The 23,184-nt window shown below is 33.9% G+C and overlaps 1 protein-coding gene across 5 annotated transcripts in view; it reads right to left on the bottom strand.

Annotated features, from left to right (window-relative positions):
- LOC125054465 (diacylglycerol lipase-beta) overlaps positions 1-23,184 on the bottom strand; it is a 55,333-nt gene that overhangs the window by 18,373 nt on the left and 13,776 nt on the right. For all 5 annotated transcript variants that reach the window (XM_047656383.1, XM_047656382.1, XM_047656385.1 and 2 more), the window contains exons 2-3: positions 6,761-6,856; positions 1,258-1,482 (exon numbers count right to left, since the gene is read on the bottom strand). In XM_047656383.1, coding sequence (XP_047512339.1) covers positions 1,258-1,482; positions 6,761-6,855 — 320 coding nt within the window. In that variant the 5' untranslated portion in view covers position 6,856. The remainder of the gene's footprint in view (positions 1-1,257; positions 1,483-6,760; positions 6,857-23,184) is intronic.

The following is a 23,184-nucleotide window of genomic DNA, read 5'->3' as shown; positions in this document are numbered from 1 at the left end:
GCGTGTACATAAGTACACACACGTTTTTTATATAGTTCTGATCTACGGAAACTAAAACAAAGCGATTAAAATGATTAATACTAAAAAAATTACATTATTCTTGTAAGTGACAAGCAAAGGAATATCAAGTAACATCAATTTATTGCATAAACGATCAATTAGGGACACGGTATCATCTTCCATGTCATTTTTCGGTATCCCATAAAATACAATGATAACCGGACACCTTTAGGAACCTTGAATTTTATGTTGATTTTGATTTTGCGTGATATATTTATACCATTCCCCAATAAATAAATAATCCAGCCTAAAGAATTTTTCAATTACGAGAACGCGTTCAACCAAACAATCTGAGGGAAGCTCTCAAAAGGCAATATTGTTCCGGATTTTCCAATAATTTTCATGAAAGCTCCGATTTTATTGATTTTAGCGGGATTTTAAATTTTTTGCTACTTTAAAGTCACTTCCTTTTTTCGTCTCTTTCTGCCTTATTGTGTTTAAGCCGTAATGACAGAATTTTTTTCACAGATATATATACTCACATAGATATATATCACATTTAATTATAAATAAGAATGTAAATTATACACATATACTGTATATTAATTAGGTACTTAAAATTCTTGTCTGAGTAGATAGTATCATGTAACACAATGTTTATTATACTTTAATTACATGCTCTAATGGCGAGTACAAAATAGTATCTGCATTTTGCTTTCTTTGCAAAAAACTAAAGAATTTTTAAATTATATACTGAGGTATTTTCATGTACTGAAAGTTATAAATATAAGTTGATCTGTATTGTATTCCTATATGGTATATATCTAACTCGATGAACAAAATCTAAGGAATCCGACGAATAAAGTCCCGAAGACTAATTTCTTCGCCAATTCCACTGACACTTTTAAACAGGTAACGAATGTAGGACCCTAGGCTTGAGATCGAAAAGCAGAATTTAGCACCAGGTGTGACTAAGTAAAATTGTATGAGGTTTTTAATTTTATTATATAACAGGCCGCAAACTGACAGGAGTCTCCGCCCATGGATGGGCAATGCAATATCGACTTGCAAAATTCCTTTATGAAATGAACATTGCCTTGGACCAACGGTAGTGACAAATTTATATTAATTTTAAAATAAAATATGTTTAATGTACACGAATTTATTACATAGCTGTGCTTTTCAGAAATCGTGGTAAGCGTGGTAAAAAGGTTTTATATCATGTCATTGCAAAGACTTCTATATTAACTTACTTACTTAAGTAATAATAAAGGTGACACCAGCTTTCGCGCGTCGGTGTCTGTGATGGTGCCCTTTGCGGACTGCTGGGCCAGGGCCGAGAGAAGCAGCATGAGACTGGCTTGTAAAGCCAGATTCCCGCAAAGATAGAGCCTCACAAACGCTCCACCCGTCCAGCCCTCCGTCTGACACTGCCATGTCACTGGATACAGTACTTCCACTACCAAAGCGATGAGTACCAACCTGTTTTGGACAACGTACAAATATTAACTTGCTTGGTGTTATAACATTTTATAATAAACGAAAAAGAGGAAGACAACTTAGACTATGCATAGGACAAAGGAGGAAACAGCAGGTGGTACAAAGTCAAAAATCATTTATTCATATAGGTAACACAATGTTAATGGTAACATATGAACGTCAAAAAAGATGGGCAGGGAGTGGCACAGTGCAGGCAGGAATGGCTTGATTTGGAGGAGGCCTTTGCCAAAAAAGGGCACACAGACACCTAAAAGAAGGAGATAGAAATATAAATGTGTTAAATGTAAAAGTATCTGAAAAGTCTATTATTATTATAACATTTTATATCTATGCCTCAAGTTTTAGCCTATTCCTTATGTGATAAAAGATATTCCGCTTTTGTAACGATGTTAATCTTCACTGCTTGATTAATTATACACAGAAATAATTATTGGAGGCAGGGGATCAAATTCGGGGATAGGGATTAGTCTCGGAAGGTTGAATATTTACGTTATGAATTAAGATGGTAGTTTCAAGTAATCTTCAGTTGTTTGACAAAATGTTTTCAGAAACACTGAAGGCAAAACAATTTAATACGAGAATTTCGAAATTAATTTTTATAACTCTGACGCATATTAAAATAGATATTCCTATAAATGTCGCCCATGATCATAGTAACGTGCTATCTTTACCTCAATGTCATGAATATTGAGTTATTTATACATTGTATCATGTAATAACCACGGTTATATATTCGCAAGGGACGATAATAATAAAACCACACGGTCGCTTGAGAATTTGAAGACTGATCACCTACTTGCCTATTAGATTGACAAATGATCATGAAACCGATACAGAAATCTGAGGCCCAGACCTAAAAAGGTTGTAACGCCACTGATTTATTTTTAGAAGTTTTATAACATTACTAGCTGACCCGGCAAACGTTTGTTTGGCCATGTATATTATTTCTAGGAAACATTTGTTTAGTTCAATAAAAATAACTATCTACAATAATAAAAATAAGGGTTGATCGTAGAGGGGTGAAAATTAGGGGTTGTATGTATTTTTGTATGGAAAAAAATCTAAAAAATAAAAAAAATCTTTTGGGATGGCCACCCCTTATTACTTTGGGGTCTAAAATATAGATAGAAGCCGATTCTCGACTTAATGAATAGGCATAAAAAAACATAAGAATCGGTCAAGCGGTTTCGGAGAAGTATGGGAATGAGAAGTTTTATATCTATAATATATATATCTCTATCTCATCTCTATATATATATAGAGATGAGATAGAGATATATATATTATAGATATAAAACTTCTCAATAGGCTATATGACAGCATGAAATATAAAGTGCAAGGGTTAATATTGATATAAAATATAATATATTAAAATATTATATTTTATATCAATATTTATAATATTAGGTACATATTTAATATTCATAAATATGTATTTAAGTATCTATACTTAATAAGAATAAAATTTACAAATTGTATACGTTCTCTCAACTTATGATGAATATCAAATGGTATTAAAATCTTCTCAAATAACATATTACTTTAGTATCTTTATTTAGATTGCAATAATGTCTGTTTTGTGTCTTGTAGTATTTTCAATGGGATTGCAAGTCCGACTCCAATATAAATAATGTAAGCATGTTTACAATGTTTGGTTGGCGTATGTATTAAAATAATATGTATTTGTAAAATATCTCTTATTCCTGACATGGTAAGTTCGACTGTGCACTAATGTACTTTTCTTTCTATTTTTTACAATTGCTTTTTGAAACTACTCAAAACGTCGACGACAGATGGGTGTTCTAACACCATGACCAAGGGTTGTAGCGCCCCTGTTTTTTTGGTGTAAGATTTTGAAATCGCAACATGTATCAAACTATATGACTAGGTCAAATGCTGTACACACAGTTATTTAAGCCAGACTCAATCAGAATTTGAAGTTTTTCTGTATGTTCTTTAAAATAGCCGGACGCTAACGCGCTTCGGCCAATTGTGTACAATTGAATAATTTCCCTTGGTCAGCGTAGAGTGACTACGAAATTTATTTATTTATTACAGAAATAAAATAACCAGGAGATTAAAAGTTCACAGTTTTTGTCTATTAATAATATGAGTGTTAATTTACTTTACCAAATACAATTTAACAAAAACCTTTACAATATACAATTTTGATCTAGTGCCGATTTGTTTTGGCCTAGTGGTTGTCGACCGCGACTCTCATCGTTGTAGGTTCGAATCACGATACCAAAGGACTTCCTGTCTATGTGCTCCTACGGTGAAAGAAAATGGTGAGGAAACTAGCATGCCTAAGACCCAAAAAGTCGACGCCAGGCACAGAACGTTGGATCACCTATTAGAAAAAACAAATAACGAAACTGATACAGAAAGCTAAACGGTTGTGGCAGCACTGGTTTGTCGGTACTCTATTTCATAATAACTCTACGTTCCATTCCAACCGCTGATCGAAGCCAATAAAACCAAGTGATGACAATTTAGAATACATTATGAAGCAATCAAAATTGAGAAAGGTCATGACCGAATTGTAATGTGAAAGTTAACATTTCTATTAATAGCTGTGTTTATTTTTAGATAGCTTTTAATAATCTGTGCGTCGCGTGATATATGATATCGTATATACACTCACCTCGGGTGACCTTACCATGAACTTTATCACAATTTACATTTTAATTTGTATAGTTCTATTCGGACTATGTGTGGTCATGCTTCCTTAACCTACGCTGGACTTCTTACATTTTCCATTAAAAAAATCTCTATTTCCTAAAGGTATTGATTAGAGGGCCCGGAGGAATGCAAGAGCGACCCGGAGCCTCTGTAACGCGGTCTAACTTCTCTTATTTTTAAAACCAACAAATATAACGTTTATTTGGAAAGAAAATGTACATTCAGATTAATAATAATAATAATACAAACAGGCATGCAAATGTCACTATAATATGCATATGTCATAATAATAAGATCAGTTAAGTTATTTATAATGTAAAATTCCTTTAAAGACAAATTTGCGCGCCATTGTGTGTGGCAGAATATGCGAACTTACGATTGTACCACCTTACATATTTTTGTACCATATTCTTACAATAAATAAATTATTATTGTTGTTGTTGTCAATTTGTCAATGTGTTAGTCAGTGTAGTGTGTTGCCAAAACTGATAGTCTAACTCTAAATGTTCTCCTTATATATAAGCACCTTGCCTTTAAAAGAATTACACGGCAGTGATCTATAACTTCTGGGAAGATAATTAAATAGTTTAATAGCCGTGAGGTAACAATTTTTAAAATACATGGTGGTGCAACATGCAGGCACCCAGTTGTTAGTGGGTATTGCTCATCCAGTCTCTGAATACCAGAGATTCTGGCGTGGGTCGGGTTCCACAACCATTGACTTAAATACAAGTTTATGCCAACAAAGCACTTGGCATTAAATGTGGACCAACAGATGCTGCCTACAATAAGCCTTATTGACTTTATTGGACATTAATAAACTTTTATTGTTTATTGAGATTTTAATATGCTTTGGGGTGCCGTTAACCTTAACTTCGAATGGAGCCTTTGAATTTAATTTGAGCTTTTGTGATTTAAGTTGTTATAAATGGCAAAATAACTTTGATTTTAAACCCAAGGGTTTAAAGAATATATTGTTTGGACACATTTGGATTTGTTTTACGATGTATGTATATTCACTGCTTGTACTAACTTTATTTCCCGAATCCTTATATCTACTTAGGCTCCCAAGCAGGTGCATTTCCTAAGTGTTTATATGTTGGTCCACAAATATCTTGGAAACTTAAAGTTATATCGAGATGATCTGTTTTGATTTAATCCATTACAGTCCAAGTTTTATTAAAATCATTAACATAGACAAATAATAAACACACAGCATACAGCGTTTTTATCCATTATATGTTTTTCTTTAAGTAATTAAAGCCAACCCATTAGATTGTCCTATTCAAAATCTATTCGCAACAAATCATACACGTGTTAATATAACTCGTTATTATTATGGCACTTCAAGGCTTTGATTGGCTTTTAGTTTCTCATTAGCCTAACTCCTTTGATTATTACAACACTTTTCAAGATTGACAATTTGACAGATATCTAAAAGCTTGTAAATTAAGCAAAGTACTTTATACACGTGTTCCGTCCATAAGACGTCTTCATTTTATTGATTTAGCCTTTACAAATTTTATAAAATTACTTATGTTTTCTTTTCATAGAACGGGCAAACGGGCAGAAGGCTCATCTGATGTTAAGTGATACCGCCCACGGACACTCCAGAGGCCTCGCGAGTGCGTTGCCGGCGTTTTAATAGAAAACCGGTTTTTTATGTTAACCTTTATTAATCAAAAAGGGATTTGGTGGTGAAAATAATATCATACGAATTCAAGTTGAAATTTTTCAGTGTTCATACACATTATGTCAAACGATATAATTATCGTTTGACATAATGTTCTAGATATATAAAAGTAAGAGAGAGGGGTTATTCATAACATAATTTTAATTAATCATTTTAATCACATCACCAGTTACCTATACTAAATGAAAACAGACTAACCGGACAACCAAACAACGGATTTCTATGTGTGAAAACTGATACAGTATCGGAAAACATCGTGAGAATACCCAATCCGTAAATTGAGTACGTGCGTCAGACACAGTCGGCCTCAAGAAACGGCATAATTATAAGCATCTAAACTGAACACAACAACTCGTTTAGAAAGGGCAATTAAACATTAACCGTAATACAATTTGCGGTATACCAGTTATTACGCTCTATTGGTCATATTAAAACAATATGAATATGATACAAGACCTTGTAATGTTTTCCGTAACTTAATACTTAGAATCTACTTTGAGGGCAAAAGATCAACTAAGTATAAATGTGCTAATTTCATTTAATTGTTAAACTGCGTGACTTAAAATTTATTATGGTTTTGCAAGGATGCTTCCTCGGGCCATTTATTTTACTTGACTTTGAAAGTGATAGTTACGACTTATATTTAAAGAAATATCAGTTTTATCGTAAAATAGTTTAGATATGTGTTTCACCTGATGGTGTACTGAACTTTACTGTAGCATTCACTACAGTAGAGCATATAAAAGTTGTTTGAAAATAATTCATTCATATATTGTATTTAAGTTTGAACAAAATTGAAAAACGTGCATTTATAAAGTGCACGGGTTATAACCGTGTGAAACCACGTGAAATAGTAAGTATATATAAAGACCAAAACAAACTTACCAAACGAATCGAAATAGAAGTTCGAATATACTTGGGAAAACGAGATCATCTGAGGCTGCCAGCCATTTTCGCCCCAAAAGCCGGAGCGCCGGCATTCTGAAACAAAAAGTTACGTAAATAAACTCGTACAAATTGTTACGGATTAGTTAAGTTTGCGTTAACGATATCGTAAGACTTTCGTCGATTATATTTTACGTGAATCGTTAATTATATTTTTGGAACTAAGCTACTTTTGATTTTATTATAAAGGAAATATTTTAAATAGATAATTATTTAACAATCCCACAGCTTAGGGTTGGATGTTTGGGAAATTAAAAAGCTCTATCAACCAAGATAGGATAGCTACTGAAATGAGCTTCCAACCTGCAACTTTCATGGTAAATAAATTAAACATACAAAAGGCCAAAGCCTTTAGATGCGTAGGACTTTTCTTCACCTTAAAACTCCGCCAAGAATTCATATAAAGTCAAAGTCAAATCATTTATTTCAATTAGGCCTATTAAAATGGCACTTTTGAAAGTCAAAATTACAAGTTAAAAATAAAAAAAGCCCCTTTTGGAAGGTTATTTTTATATGGAGAAGAATGGGCAAGAAACTCCATACTTACTCTTTTAAAATAGTTTTTACAATATTTTGTATAAATTGATTTGATAATTATATGTGAAGACCATGTACCCAGAACAAAACAAAACTGCTATACTTAAATAAAATACCTAGGCACATGGTGTAACATAAAAACAATGCAGCAGATAATTAAATTGTTATGTTATACATGGTTGTCACATATATACAAATATTGCAACTATAAATTTTACATTATTATTTATAAAACTTAATTAACATACAGTTAAACAGTGTGTGAGCTACGTCAAAGTTGATCTCTTTAAAAAAAAATATATAAGTATAAACCTATATATATATATATACTAGATTTGCAACCAACTGATTTTGTGTAGTTTTATTGTCCTATGGAGCTGGACTACCATATTTCCAAGCTAGATATTGGTATAATATAAAATTGAATGAAACCTAGAAGCTAATAAAAGCTGAAACGCAGTTTCGTTCATAACAAACAAAGCGTGCATCTGTTTTGACTTACACCCGGCCTATATCTGGATGAACTACTTTCCCGCGCACTGAACCCAGGTCGAATATTTCTGGAAAATTCGTTAAATATTTGTGGCCTTATTATTGTGGCAATAATGTCAGTTGTAAATTACGTTTTCATGATTTCGTGGTTTGATACAATTCAGGTCACTTCGACGATTAGCAGCCAAATACTGTAACTGCCTTTTAAATAATTTTTAATCTACATAGTTTCAAAAATATTATACATCAAAATGCTTTGAACTTTTACAATTATGAATTTACTGTGATAATTAAACTAAATAATCAGATTTTTGTATCTGTTTCGTGATCAATCAGTCAATCTAATAGGCAAGTAATGGTAATAATAAAATCTAGGTGATCAGCCTCCTGTGCGCGACAGACACCGTAGACTTTTTGGGTTTAAGGCAAGCCGGTTTCCTCCTATATTTCCTTCAACGTTCGAGCGATAGCCGGGGATCGAACTTACGACCTCAGGATGAGAATCGCACGCTGAAGCCGCTAGGCCAACACTGCTCTGAATAATTATTTACCGCAATTATTAAAAGAAATCTTAGCTAAGTCAAGCTAAGTCAACAGAGGTCCAGATAATATAATAAATACCGAACTCTTAGAGACAATCCGTGCTAACTTATTTATAAACTAGATTGGTAGGAATTTAACAGTCTTTAATTTACATTCCTTGTGAGCCCAACTCTTCAAGGCACAGTAAAGATATAGGCGATATTATAATTGACGAGAGAATATTCAAGTGCCTTCTTTTTCACGCTCATAGACGGAAGTCCGACCTGGAATATCGCGATATCACAGGATCCCTGTGCACAATACCCGTGCGTCGCCGGCCTCTTAAGAATTACGATACCCTTATAATATAGCCTTGTACCTACCCTATCTGGCTGTGACTCTATTACTTCCTGTGAAGTCAGAATTTTCCATCAAGAGATGAGAGTATAATACTTAATCAGTTCAGTATCATCCTCCGTCGCACACACACACATTTAAAATAAAATAAATAAAAATGGGTTTATTAATTTGACAATTCATTATAAATGTGTGAGATTTGGGAACCTCTTCTAGTAAAATAATAGCTGTGTTCTCAGCTCTTCCATGACAAACTTAATAGTGGCTTCCATTAACTTATTTTTAAATCATATTTTTTTAAAGTTATACGTATGTATTCTTTTGGCGCGTTAGGGAAAAATTATGAGAGTAAATTTTTAAGATGCGCGCGCACACCGTCACAAAACACCGACACCCTGAAGTTAGCATTTTAGTTTTTTCTATTGTTAGTGTCGTTTGTTCTACAAACGTAGAATAAAATTTTTGAAAAGATTTTATCTTGTTGAGCCAAAGAAAACTATTAACACGTGTACATAAGTAGGTACGTACACACACGTTTTTCTTTGTTTGTTTCCAACACGCCTAAATGCATGAGTGAATGAAAGAGTGTGTGGGTGCATGTGAATGACATTTTGCTTATATTCTAATATTTTGTGAATCTTAATTACTATTTTCCTTTTTTTTTTAAACCCCAATCACAGGGACAATCCTAGCAGTACGCTTGTTGTTTTGCACGTTCAACCGGGATTGAACCGAACATCTCTGCATGTGTAACAATAAATATAATCGTTGAGACAGTTAAGTTCTCGGTTCGGACGTAATCTGATTAATTTTCTATTATGCACGTCAGAACCGAGACAGGCTTGCATCATACGTTGCATTATTCAATTAGAATAAAAATAGACTTTAATTTAATTATGCAACAAGCGCGCGCAGCTTGCGTGGATTTCATCTATTTTGGAAAGACTTTTTGTTTAAAACCATAATAAGTGATGAATCATAAAAATCTGTAGTTTTTAAGTTTATCGTGTTTACAGACGCAGCTGGAGACATTTTATGACATGAAAGGAAGTGAAATTCTGCAGCGAAGGATTTTTTGTCTTTGCCGTAAGAACAATAGAGCAAGGGCAGACATTCGTGTGGCAGTATATTTTTTTACGTACCTCAAAAGCCACAATTATTTCAGAGGGATAGTTTCATCATTGGACGTCGAGGTAGAATACGAAATTCCAGCCGTATCCCCTTGACGTCCGTCGTTCCACAACTGAGCGTTTTTTAAGGCAGTTTTGCCGCACATCACTATATGGCACCAGGCACTGAAGTATTTCCGAACCAATTCAAGTTGGGGTCCTTCAAGAAAAGCGTACCAATTCTTAAAAGGCCGGCAATTCACTCGCAAGCCCTGCCATGGAAATTTCTGGATTCTATAAAAGAAGAGGGGACTGCCGTTTTTAGTTTTGCCCAGTCATTTTTAACCAGTTACTTTTCCCCTTGAATAAATCTCGGCTCTGGTTAACTGAGGCACGGAGACCTACCATATTTCTATGTACAATGTACATATAACATCTTATAGATTGATACGAAAGCAAATTGCGTCTTTTGTTTTATATTCCAACCCCCTTTTTTTCATTACATCTACCGAGAATTCCAACACGGCTGTGGGTGCCTGAAAGTTGCAGTGATACACGATGTATTAAAAAATAATGCCATGGCTATCAAACTATTTAATCACCTTCCTAGTAGGTACAGATCACTGCCGTTTAATTGTCTCAAGCAATAATTTAGATTTTAGACCGTAACTTTTTACAGAAACTGATTGTGCTGTTTTTGTTATAAATATGCAAATAAAGGATTTATTATTATTACAATGCAAGACGATTTTAATCAAAGTGGATTAATTTCGTTACTATTTATTTATTTATAAGTTTTAAAACAATGTGTACGCATAAAATTATATCAGAAATTTTACACTCATACAAATACACATCAATCATATAAGAACATAAGCAAGCTAACAAGGGAAAAATTATAAATGAGAGATAATATTTTTCATACTATAAAACGGAAAACCTCTTATGTCGTCTCGACTTTCTAACCAGCGCGTATCAATCATTGTAGGGTCAAATTAATATTCCAAGTGGATTTAGTTCAAGAGTGTTTTTCGAGTTTTATTCCGTTTATCATCTGTCAATGACACTTAACATAATCGATTTTCTTTGGCCTTCAACTTAGCAACTTAGTTTTATATAAAACGACACTTTGGACGTATTTATTATTTAACATAAGCTACCATTACCGATTACTCCAATGCGGTAACTACATGTACAAACAAAACAAAACAAACACAACAATAAACAGTAATTAGTTAAATTATTTACAAAAAGTCTAACTATTTCTTACTGTATAGGAACTGACATGAAGCGAACCTTTTGTCAGTTCACTCAACGGACAATTAAAAACGTCCGTTAATCTTTGCAGTACATTAATTATTTCCATACATTGTGTCATGTTTTTTGGAGTGAACTCCTCTCTCAAAGGCCGGCAAAGCAGCCACAAAAAATGGGAGTCTATGGGCTGCAATGACTGCCCTTTTTGAGCGTCCCGTAGGCTCGTTTGCCCCCCTAAAAAAAACTGTGCCCTTTTCGCGTTTTCGCTGAAAGTGCGACTATAAACTTTAAGTAATAGTAGTTTTAAGTTATAGTATTATTGTTTTGGCATTGTTCTATAATCTTTGTCTTTTAGCTTACGCTTAATTTAATAATAAAAATGTAATCGTAATTTCCATATAAGTAAATAGGTTATCGTTTTAAAAAATAGTTAAATCACTAGACCAAAGATTATCTTATCTTAATTATATTAAACACCCACTTAAATAAATCATAAAGCCATTTCGGGAAACTGGATAATGTGATTCGATCGTAAAATGATTCATTCCATTTATCTAAAGCGCAAAGGTCACGGCTGATAAGAAAAGCATAAAGATTCTCTTTGAGAACCAAATCAATTTGATCGGAGTCTATTTGAATGCTCTTCCGTCTAAGACGTAGCTTGTTGAATAAATCGATACAACGAGCGAACTGTGCTTCCTTAAAATATAAAGCAATATAGTTTATTTCAAATGCAAACGTTAAAGATGTAATTCACCTAAGCCGTGTTCAAGAAATACTATTCAATTCCTAGTTTTTGTCATCATCTTCAGACGCTCGTATTTCTGTCTATGCTACGTAGAAAAAAATCTTAGTATTAAAATTCAAATGACAGGCCAAAAACAAATCAGGCTAACAAACAAATTAAATGAAACATCAGTTAACACGTAATATATAATTAAATAATATAAAGAATCTTATCTAAGAAATAGAATTATTTCTTTACATCTCAAACCCCCAAAATAAGTTTAAAACGCACACCAAATGTTAGCAATCTTCGCACACTTGAAGCCAAAATGAGCCCTTTAGTTTTTACTACACTCATAAATTATAATATAAAATTCTCGTTTCCGATAATGTCCAATAGGTCGACACATATATTCTTTATAGGTAACATAAGTGTCACTTAGATTTAAGAACCCTAATAAGTCAAGTTGGTTTTTTATTAGCGTCGCAACTACCCCTAATTTTATGTTAGAAGCTCATTTTTTACACAATTAAAGCCAGCTGATACCAGCTTCAAACAAAGAGTTTCATTTATTTGAACATCCTTCTACCTACCAAACTTAACACTAGCAAGGAACTAACTAAACAAGCAACCAAAAAAAAACTAAATATAAACTAAAACCTCCTTTAGAAGTCTTGTTCCCGACGTGTCAATTTGTATTGCTCACGATAATGTACTTAGCAAAATCAAACTGTTTTACTGTACCCACATTAGAATCGTAGTAGATACTTTAATTTTTATTTAATATAGGTGGAAGGAACAAATCATATTTTAGATTAAGAAAATACTTGTTTCCTTCTCTTAATAATCTCTTCCCTGTCTGTATATTTTAGTAATGTCCCTATTCGTTCACGAAAACGTAGATATTTATAAGTCAACCGGAATGGACCACTGTCGAAGTAGATGGGGAGAAATTGGCAATGCCAAAAATTTATCTGGAATTGTGTAGGAAAAACACCATTTGTATGGCAATCAAAGTTTATAATAATTTACCAAAAAAGATCTTCCGATTAGAGATTTTAAAAATCTACTTAATGTACTACTTTTAGAAAAAAATATTATTATATTAATCATTATTTGCTTGAAACATTATAATTAATATTAGTAATTTGATAACGTTATAATATATTTTAAGAATGTGATGATGTAGTGACAAAAGAGTGGCGGAGAGTTTATTGCCAGTTCTTCTCAGAGTAAATGTAAAATTAGTAGCATTTTAATATATTTATATAATATATATATATATATATATATATATATATATATATATATATCTCTTTTTTGACGTTAAATGTGTACAATGTGTACCTATATGAATAAATGATTTTGATTTTTTAAAATAATATAAGAATTGACTCATAATGTAATTGTAACTTCAATTCTACCTTTTAAGACAAATTTGCACGCCATTACGTGTGACAGAATGTGCGAAGTTTAGATTGTACCACATCCTTGCAAATAAATAATAATTATTATTATAATATCATTGTTCTTACAAAGCATTTCGATATGTTTTGTATACGTCTTAATATTTAATAAAATGCCGAGCTTGCGATACGATTTATGAGAACGAAATTGAAGAAGCATTATTATTGACGTCATACAACTGGGTCAGTGCACTGCAGAAATTATTTGGGCTAATAAATACTATGGGTTTGTTTAATGTGAAGCGGGGTAATTTTACATAAAGACTGCTAAGTGGAGCATTTATATTTTTCAACATTAGGTAATTAATGACAGAGAGATGATAGAGAAAAATGACACATGAAATGACAGTGTTAAAAAACTGATTTAGTTTATGAATAGAGTTTAAAATAAACATAAATAAATCAGTGGCGAAGTTCGGTGGCGGTTCTTGTATGGATATGTTCAGATATATTATGTTAAATGAAACACTTTGTTTGAAGCTGAGTAACAACTGGCTTTAATTTTTTAAAACATGAGTTACAAATAAGATAACATTAGGGGTAAATGGGGTTGCAACGGTGGATTAACAAAAAACTAACTTGACTTATTGAAGAGTTCGTAAATCTAAGTGACACTTATATTATTGGACATTATCGGAAACGAGAACGGTTAATTACAGTTTTATGGGTGTGGAAAAAGAAAAGGGCTCATATTGACTTCAAGTGTGGGATGATTGTTTACATTTTGTTTTTGCTTATGTGAAATAAGTACATGTAACTCAACTAATGTTAGGTTACATAAGTGGCGCTACAACCTTTTTTTAGTACTGGGCCTCAGATTTCTGTATCTGTTTCATGATCATTTGTCAAATTATTAGGCAAGTAGGTGATCAGTCTCCTGTGCCTGCCACACGTCGTCAGCTTTTCGGTCTAAGGCAAGCCGGTTTCTGCACCATGTTTTCCTACACCGTTCGAGCGACTGATAAATGCGCACATAGAAAGAAAGTTCAATGGTGCAAAGCCGGAGATCGAACCTTCGACCTAAGGGATGAGAGTCGCACGCAGAAGCCACTAGGCCAACACTGCTCATGTTAAAATAGGTATGTTAAAAAGAACGAGCCAATCCACTCAGGTCTTTTAAATGGCATTTTACATGGCATTCTCGCAACATTTGTAGTATTGATATGGTCTATACGATGTTGTTAGGTTAATTACGTAATAACTTTACACAGAACGTCAGATGGATCTCACTTTTTACGGTAGAAGGGTTGCAAGGTTTTTTTAAAAGTTATGATTTTCACGGCATATGTTTTTCATAAATATGGAGGTTATTAAATATCGATATGTCATACTACTGTCATGTATGAGTCATGACAGACGGTCAAAACAAATAACAGACTTAACCAAGTGTAAACGTTAAGTTAAAATACACACAATCACGCTCCTTTATTGGATTTTCTGCAAGACTTTTGTGCCTGAGACACGTAGCTGATGCCCTAATACAATGCCTTCCCTCACGTTTTCACATTACAGTGAAAGGAAAATCTATTGTCAGAGTTCAAACGCACGACTTACGACTTACACTTTCAAAAAAATATGTCAAAATTCTACGCAGTGAAATATTTCTTGAGTATATTTGATCAATTGTAAACTCATGGTTGCGGGCATACTTTCCGACATTTTCAGAAGTCAAATATGTTTTAAGTAACTCTTTTTGTCTCACTTGGCCTAGGCACAAACAAACCCTGCTCGGTGCTGAAAATATACATTATAAACTTAGACAAAGTTCGATAGCTAATATAAAGTATCATCTGTTGAAGACATATTTTTGTTTCCTAAATAGCAATTTCTCTAAATAATAATTTCGATAAAATGCCACCATTTCATACATGAACATATTTTTGAGCCATTATTCTATCAATAATATATCATAGTTCAAGAACCTATCTCGGCTATTAACGAGCTGATGAAAGCAATCATTGCCTATAATGAAAACAGCCTCCAATGACGTCACGTGGGTCAACGTCTTCGTAACCATGTTTGTGCTCTTGGCCATTGAGAAAGTACATAGATAACTGTTATTATAAATAATTGGTTTGAAAAACAATAGAACGTTGGCATTCGATTAAATGTTTAAAATTCGAATGCCTCATCTACAGTTAGTTTCTCACAAACAATATTAATTGTGTTGTAGTCTATGGCTAAACACGAAACGATGGCGGGAAAATTGTTTTAACCTTCACAAATTACAGCTAGCCAGTTAATTTATTAGACGCGCATATCGGCATGTCATACAAGCTTCACAGAGCATAAAATTAATTAAAAAATTGTATCTGTCTTGTATATATGCAAAATATCGCTAAGCAATTAAGTTTAGTAATTTTCTGCATGTTTTGAGCTAACTATGTGACTTGTGTGTAAAATACTTGAGGTGACAGATCACAGAGAACTCCGAAAGATCTATGTCGCTGAATACTTAAGGCCCACTCGAGTCCGACGTGCTTGAAATTCTTAATGAACCAACGAACAGAGTAATTTGTAACATTCTCACGAATACAGATATAGGTTTAATAATTATTATGCTAATTTACAATATATTGTGGAAAGACGTTTTGGTTCTTAAATGTTTAGGTCTCAATATTGTCTATGCTAGAATAGTTACGTAATTGCTTATTTAATAAGAAATAGCTTTAAGTAAATTGGATTAATGACCACAGAACTTCACTTTCATCGCAAACTGCCACGAACGCAATGAATAATGTCACCTCAATTTTGTTTTCGATTAATTTGAGTTTTATCAACGGACGTCGAGGCAAAATATGAAATAATAATCAACTCGACGTCCGTCGTTGATCACTTGAGGGTTTTTAAGGCACTTTTCACCACGTACTACTATGCAAATCGATTTAGGTCAGTGAGTATTCATGGGTGTATTTGCCCCTGTTCTACTACTGTGTTTTTCGTAAATCATACAGTGATGTCTTCTTCTAATAGTCTTGTATGACTTTATACAACCTTACAGAAACATATGAAAATTATTCGAAAGGGGCAGGGTTAGCAGGTGCGAACAAAGCCGGATTAGATAGCTATCACATAATTATTCATTAATTATATATATATTAATTAAATGCTGATTAAACATAATTAATTTAAATGAGAGGAATTAATTAGTAATTATATTGTATTGCAAAATAAAGAGAACAATGGTAAATGACGGTAGGTTTATTTCTTATTGTAAAAATCATGACAACAAGGTTGGCCTAGTGGCTTCAGCGTGTGACTCATATCCCTGAGGTCGTAGGTTCGATCTCCGGATGTGCCCCTATGGAGTTTCTTTCTATGTGCGCATTATACATTCGCTCGAACGGTGAAGAAAACCATCGTGAGGATCATGAAACAGATACAGAAATCTGAAACCGAGGCCCAAAAAGGTTGTAGCGCCATTAATTTATTTTTACGATTGTATGGAGATGAATTCCGTTCCATCTATATTCAAATAAATTTGTCGAAATTGTACTCAAAGATCCAGTTGTAAATTATTACATTGTCAATCAAGAAGGAATTGTTTTTATTGTTTTTTAAATAAAACTCCTTCCTACCTCAAAAACTAAATTCAAATTTTTAAGAGAGCCTATGTTCTGCCAAAAACTATATCCTTAAAATTCCTTTACATAACTCTTTCTTTATTGGAGAATCCTTTAAGATGGGCATTGAGGCTATGGAATTCACTTTCCGTCCCCATCCGCTTAGCTCCTTCTCTATCTTCCTCTAAATCATACTATACTTTCTAACTTTCGTACTAACTGATCTCAAATTATCGTGATTAATGATTTTTTTATTAATGTCCCATTCACTTTTCACCTTTCACCTTATGTTATCTTTTTTTCTCACAGTGGTTGCCTGGAAAAAATCGCTCGAAAGCGAAGTAAGCAAGTTGCCCTTGTCCTTTTTACTTATTTAAATTGTACTATATTTCTGTATATGCAACAAAGTAATAATATATACATTTAAATATATTGAAAAGTCATGGTCGCCTATCGGAATCTAAATTAATTAAATAAATCATAAAACAAGCTACTTTAAGGCAGCGTAGGCGTGTAACACATAAAGTATGCACCAGGATATGTTATAAATTGAAATCTTGAACTTTATATTTCACCAATTGTTCATTCGGAATTTCACGTTGTCTTAATAAATATTTCAATCAGTGTTAAAATGTGTACAGATAATTGGACACCCAGGGAAAACAAACTAAAAGACCACGCGATGGGCTGACGACATCATAAAGGTTTCTGGCAAGAAATGGATGGATCAAAGAACTGATCCCAGTGGAAAGTTCAGGCCTTTACCAGGGGGCCATACTGCAGAACACAAATGGAAATAATAATAACTAACGTAGATTAAGTGACAAAACGATTATAATAACAAAACTAACATCCATTTAATGTAAGTTTTATATGAATTAAAGTGGCTTTTATTATTTTTATTTCTATGGTCTAAAAATATGCGTGTGCGCTACCAATTACTGGGTATTGAAGAACTTAGGATATCGGATATAATAATTAATAGTGAATACCAAGAATAATTATTGACGAAGGTTTCTCTATAGAGATTAAACTCTTGAGATGCTGGCCTTTTAAGAATTGGTACGCTCTTTTCTTGTAGGACCCTAAGTCGACTTGGTTAATTACAATATGATGGCCATATCAGCCCAAAATTATTATACATATATATATGGCCATCAGTGATGTGATGCATAATTAGCACATGCATTTTGCGGTTTCAACTACGTCAACAATCTGTAATTTTCCAGTGCAAGTTGCACAATTTTATATTTGTATCGAAAACGCATTGTATTATGGATGTGAAACGTGTTTGTTGATTCAACAAAAAACTTTGTTTTACTGCAGTTCCAAGCCTTTGGATGACGTTGGTATATAAGCCAGGTAAATAAAGATGGACTACGAAATCGGCAACGAGGCTCTGATATGCACAAGGGTTGGCAATACCCGAGGTTGTAGTAATTGGCATCATTGTCCTTGAACCATATATACCATTTGGGGATACTCAAATTTACCCGATTTAAAGCCTGTCTTACCCACTACGTCATAAAAGTATGAGTAATAAAGTGAAGTATGTTTGAAACGTTATCTAGAATATACAACAATAGTATTGTACGAAAATAAAGACCGTAAAGTTTAACGATTAAGAGTGGTTTAGAATAGAAAATTATGTAATTTTCAACAAAAAAATGTATGTCGACTTTTTGCGTCAAAAACATGTCGGTTTCCCCACGATGTTTTCCTTCACCGTTCGAGCAAATGTTAAATGCGCACATAGAAAGATAGTCCATTGGTGCACAGCCTGGGATCGAACCTACGACCTCAGGGAAGAGACGCTGAAGCCACTAGGCCAACACTGCTTTTACAATGCCAATAAGCTTATATAAACTGGGATTGATCCCTGAGAAGAAATAATCCTACACGCCTACATCTATACTTAAGTTAAATCTAGAATAGAATAGTATTTATAAATGTCGATAAACAGTTCTCCCACGCATATAACCTACCAGATATTGATTCTGTGTGTAAACAGGAGATTTACTTTGCGAGCCCGTGTGGGCGGGCTCAACCCCTGGCTGTTGAAAATATGGGAAACGGTTTTCCGTGACAAATTTGCGTTGTTGCAAACTCTATATAAAATGTAGCTCGATTCCTCCTTGATGCCAAGAATAGACCAGTAAACTCTAATTACAAGTACATTTCAGGGTCCGGTGATCCAACTTCATCGCAATAATTGCTTGATTACACCCGGTATCCGTGACCCGAATATCCAAGTAATGAAGTCGCATCGAAATGTGGTAATACAAGTATTACGTATTACTGACAATTGATAATCATATATTTGTAGAGTGGCTATTACAAAAATATATTTTAGCGTATATGTAAATAGAATTTATTACATTTTTCATGAGTCACACACGTCTTTAGCTCGTAATGAAAGACTCTGAGTGGGGCTGTTGGAGAACTTAGATAAAAATGCCTACTTATATTTAATTTAATTACCTAATAATGAACAGGCAGGAGTATTGGTGTACTAACTATAGCGCGTAAATACGAGTACCGTGTAGATTCGACCCCCGGCTGTGCTTTTGACAACCTATGGACTTTATATGTGCGAAAACAACGTGAGGAAACGGCCCTAGACCCAAAAATCGACAACGTGTCAGGCACGATCACCTAGTAGAAAATAAATGCACACGAAACAGATTCAGACATCTGAGACCAAAACCAGGTGTTTTAGCGCTACTGAATTTTAATTTTTTTTCGATTTAGATTAGATTTAGATTTTCGTTTAGTGTTTTAAGTTTTGGTTTATTATTGTTTTGTTTGATAATTGTTTTGTTTAATAATTGTTCTATTTAAAATTGTTCTGCTTAATATCTGTAGATATTATCTCTTCATGTTTGCCTACAAGTGATTGTCACATTAAAAATTGTATATTGTGGTTTTACCAATGTATCAATGTGTGCCGAGCGTTGGTAAGCTTTTAGCGATAAAAAAAAGGTTTCAACATTATGGGTTTAATATATAAAACAAGGCCTTTGGCCGATGATTTATCACCGCTTAACCGATAATTAAAATTCAGATACTAATAATTCGGTATCACTAAACAATTAGTATTACACCAGTAATTAACCGTTTGACGTGTGTTAATGAATAATGCAAAATATGGTACTAACAAAGCGACCTTCGCACTTAGGAGTATTTACGCTATTTTTCAACATCGTCATATTCAGTTAATTACACGAAACTGTACTAATATTACAAAGAGGAAATATTTGTAACGAATAAACTCAAAACTCTTGAGCAGAGTAGGCCTGGTGGCTTCAGCGTGCGACTATCATCCCTGAGGTCGTAGGTTCGAGCTCCGGCTATGACTTCCAGACTTTCTTTCTATATGCGCATTTAACATTCGTTCGATCGGTGAACCTCGTTACGAAACCGGCTTCCCTTAGAAATTTTATTTTTCAAATTGAAATTACGCAAAGCGAATTTATGAAACATATATAAATATATCTATACATAGTCCTAAGTCGAATTCGTTCGAAAATACTTCAGTAGGTAGCTGGTTCCACATAGTAGTGGTGCGTAGGACTGCCTTAAAAACCGCTCAGTTGTGGAACAACTCGTTATAAACGTTCTATGTATTGCCTTATTTATTCGTTATAACATTAGAACTTCGTCAAAGAAGCCAATTAGAAAGTTCAATGTTGTCCAACTCAAAGTTATGATATTACTTCGTCGAGTGCACAATCGTGTAGGGAACCATAAACTGGGAAATAACTTTTGTAATAAGGTATTGCTTTTACGCTAGAAGCCTTATAACTCTCAAAGGAAGTGTTTTAAAACAAAAGATATTTAAAATATTTAATCGAGTTCAACATTGCTAACTATATGAGTATAATAATGATGTCCCAGAAATATGTGGATACCCATATTTCAAAAGCATGTATGAAGATGACTGACTGGACTGGACTGTTCTGGATCTGGATATATCTTTTCGATAAGTTTGTGGACAAACTTACAAACACATTACGCCGAGTCCAGATAGATCATCATAAAAGTCAAAATCATTTATTCATATAGGTAACACAATGTACACTTATGAACGTTAAAAATGAAATATACATTAAATACTTCTAATTTTACATTGACTGCCAGTTCTCAGTGCTTACTGCCAGTACCAGGAAGAGAAGAACTGGCAATAAACTCTCTGCCACTCTTTTTAATCGCCATGTTTTTGTTTTATCATACTCAAGTATTATCCGACCACAATAATATCACAAGCTCACTCTCTTCAGTCTCTCATGTCTGAGCTTCGTGGTCAGCAAGGACACATCTGGAGCGAACTTGATCGGTTCATCTGCTTGGTGAACGACCACGTGATCTTTTGCCATCTGTGTTACCAACCACGATCAGTTTCTCCAAGTTCCCATGGCCTCTGCGCATTGTATTGCCGAAATATGATATAATTCGTTGTGGGCATATGGGTCTGTTTGTGGAGCTGTGTCATGATCGATGTTTTGGTGCGCTGCGCAGTCCACGGTATTCTTAACATTCGCCTACAATACATCTCCAATCCATCAATTCTTTGCCTTTCTCGAGCCAGGATAGTCTACATTTCTACTCTATTACAGGAAGATAGGGAGACTCGACACGACAGGTCAAACTGATACTCCCTTTCCGAAGTCGGTAAATATTAATCCTATAGCTTTATAACTTGATTGATTTCTGAACTTTCTGTCTTTCTTAGGTGATCATATGCCTAACACGTTGTGTGTGTATGTTTTCTCACAATATTTTATTTCAACATAAGAGCAAGATTCAGAAACGAGTCTCAAGTGTTTCTTTCTGACGTCTGACGTTTGACATTATCTTAGTCTTGACGTTTTCCCATACGTCAAAAATGTATTGATTTTGACATATTTTAATTTCGTCAAAGCTCGCGCTAATACTTTCGATTCAGAATCTGAACCTTAGTGATAGTGCTAACTCGTGTATTTAAAAAACTAATTGGATTCGCCATACAAGAGACAGACTCTGAATCCGAGGTGTTAATATGCCTTTAAAACCGAACCTTATAACCGTTGGTTAGCTTTAATTTAATATAGCGGCCAGAACTTTATATTCTTCAAAACTATTTAATATTTAAAATTCACCTCAATATGTATATCATAGAATAAAATAAAAAATAAAAATAGCCTCGAGACATAAACAGGATTAGATTAAGTCCATGTCATTATGTTTAACATTAGACGACCTCCGACGGAGGCCTTCTCAAATTCTTCCACTTGTCTCTGATCCTAGGCACCATTTTCTAATCCTTCCCCGCTATTCCTTTTAAACCATCTTCCCAGATTCATTTCATTTGTCTTAGCACTGGGCCATTCCAGCTAACTTTTTGACCCTGTATCTGTAAAGAGAAAAAGAGTGACGGATATTGTCAGTTCTTCTCTTCCGTTCTACGCCCTTGATTTGAGAACTGGCAGTAAATGTAAAGTTAGAAGCATTTCATATACATTTCTTTTTTTGACGTTCACACGACACAAATTTGAATTTGTCAATCTGGGTGTGACAAATGGATATATCATTTAACAGTATAGAGAGCCCTTATTTTTTAAATTTCTAAACGTAGTTTAAACGTCAAATTACCTATTTAACGTGTTATCGTTCGAGTGTCACTTCAAAGATAAACGCAACAAAACATAATAAATTATACAGATATAGGACCTATAATCTGTAACTAAAAGGCACTAATTAATGTTAAATCATAGGATTGTAAGGATCTTTTTAATTAAAACCCCCAAAGGTCAGTGCAATTTGTTATTTTTAGGTCTAGGCCATTGGTTTATTATTCATAATCCTTCACTGCTGTTTATCTTGTGCAAATATGACAACATATAATAATATATAGGTATGTAATGTAAAATTTAACGCTGTTAGCTATAAAGTTCACTGGTAATTTTCAATTAATTATACATTAAGTGAATGCTTTACTGAGGCAAGGAAGTTTTATATGTTCAATTTCAAAATTATGGGTTTTACAAGTTAAAATCTTTTAAGGTCAATCAAGTCAATCGGCTCCTTGCTCTGAGTACCTACTCCACTTAGACGCTAAGTATACTTGATCCCTTGGCAATGCGTAGAGATGTGGGGTATCTCTGCATCTTCTACCGCATTTACCATGGAGAGTGTTCAGAGGAGTTGTTCGGATTCATACCTGCAGCTAAATTAATATCGGACGTCGAGGCACAATACGAAATACCACCCGTATCACCTCGGCGTCCGCCGTTCCACGACTGAGCGTTTTTCTACTACGTGGAACCAGCTGCCCACTGAAGTATTTCCGAACCAA

The sequence above is a fragment of the Pieris napi genome, chromosome 12 (genome assembly GCF_905475465.1).
Source record: "Pieris napi chromosome 12, ilPieNapi1.2, whole genome shotgun sequence".
NCBI classification, from domain to species: Eukaryota; Metazoa; Arthropoda; class Insecta; order Lepidoptera; family Pieridae; genus Pieris; species Pieris napi.
This window is presented reverse-complemented; position numbering and strand designations above follow the sequence as displayed.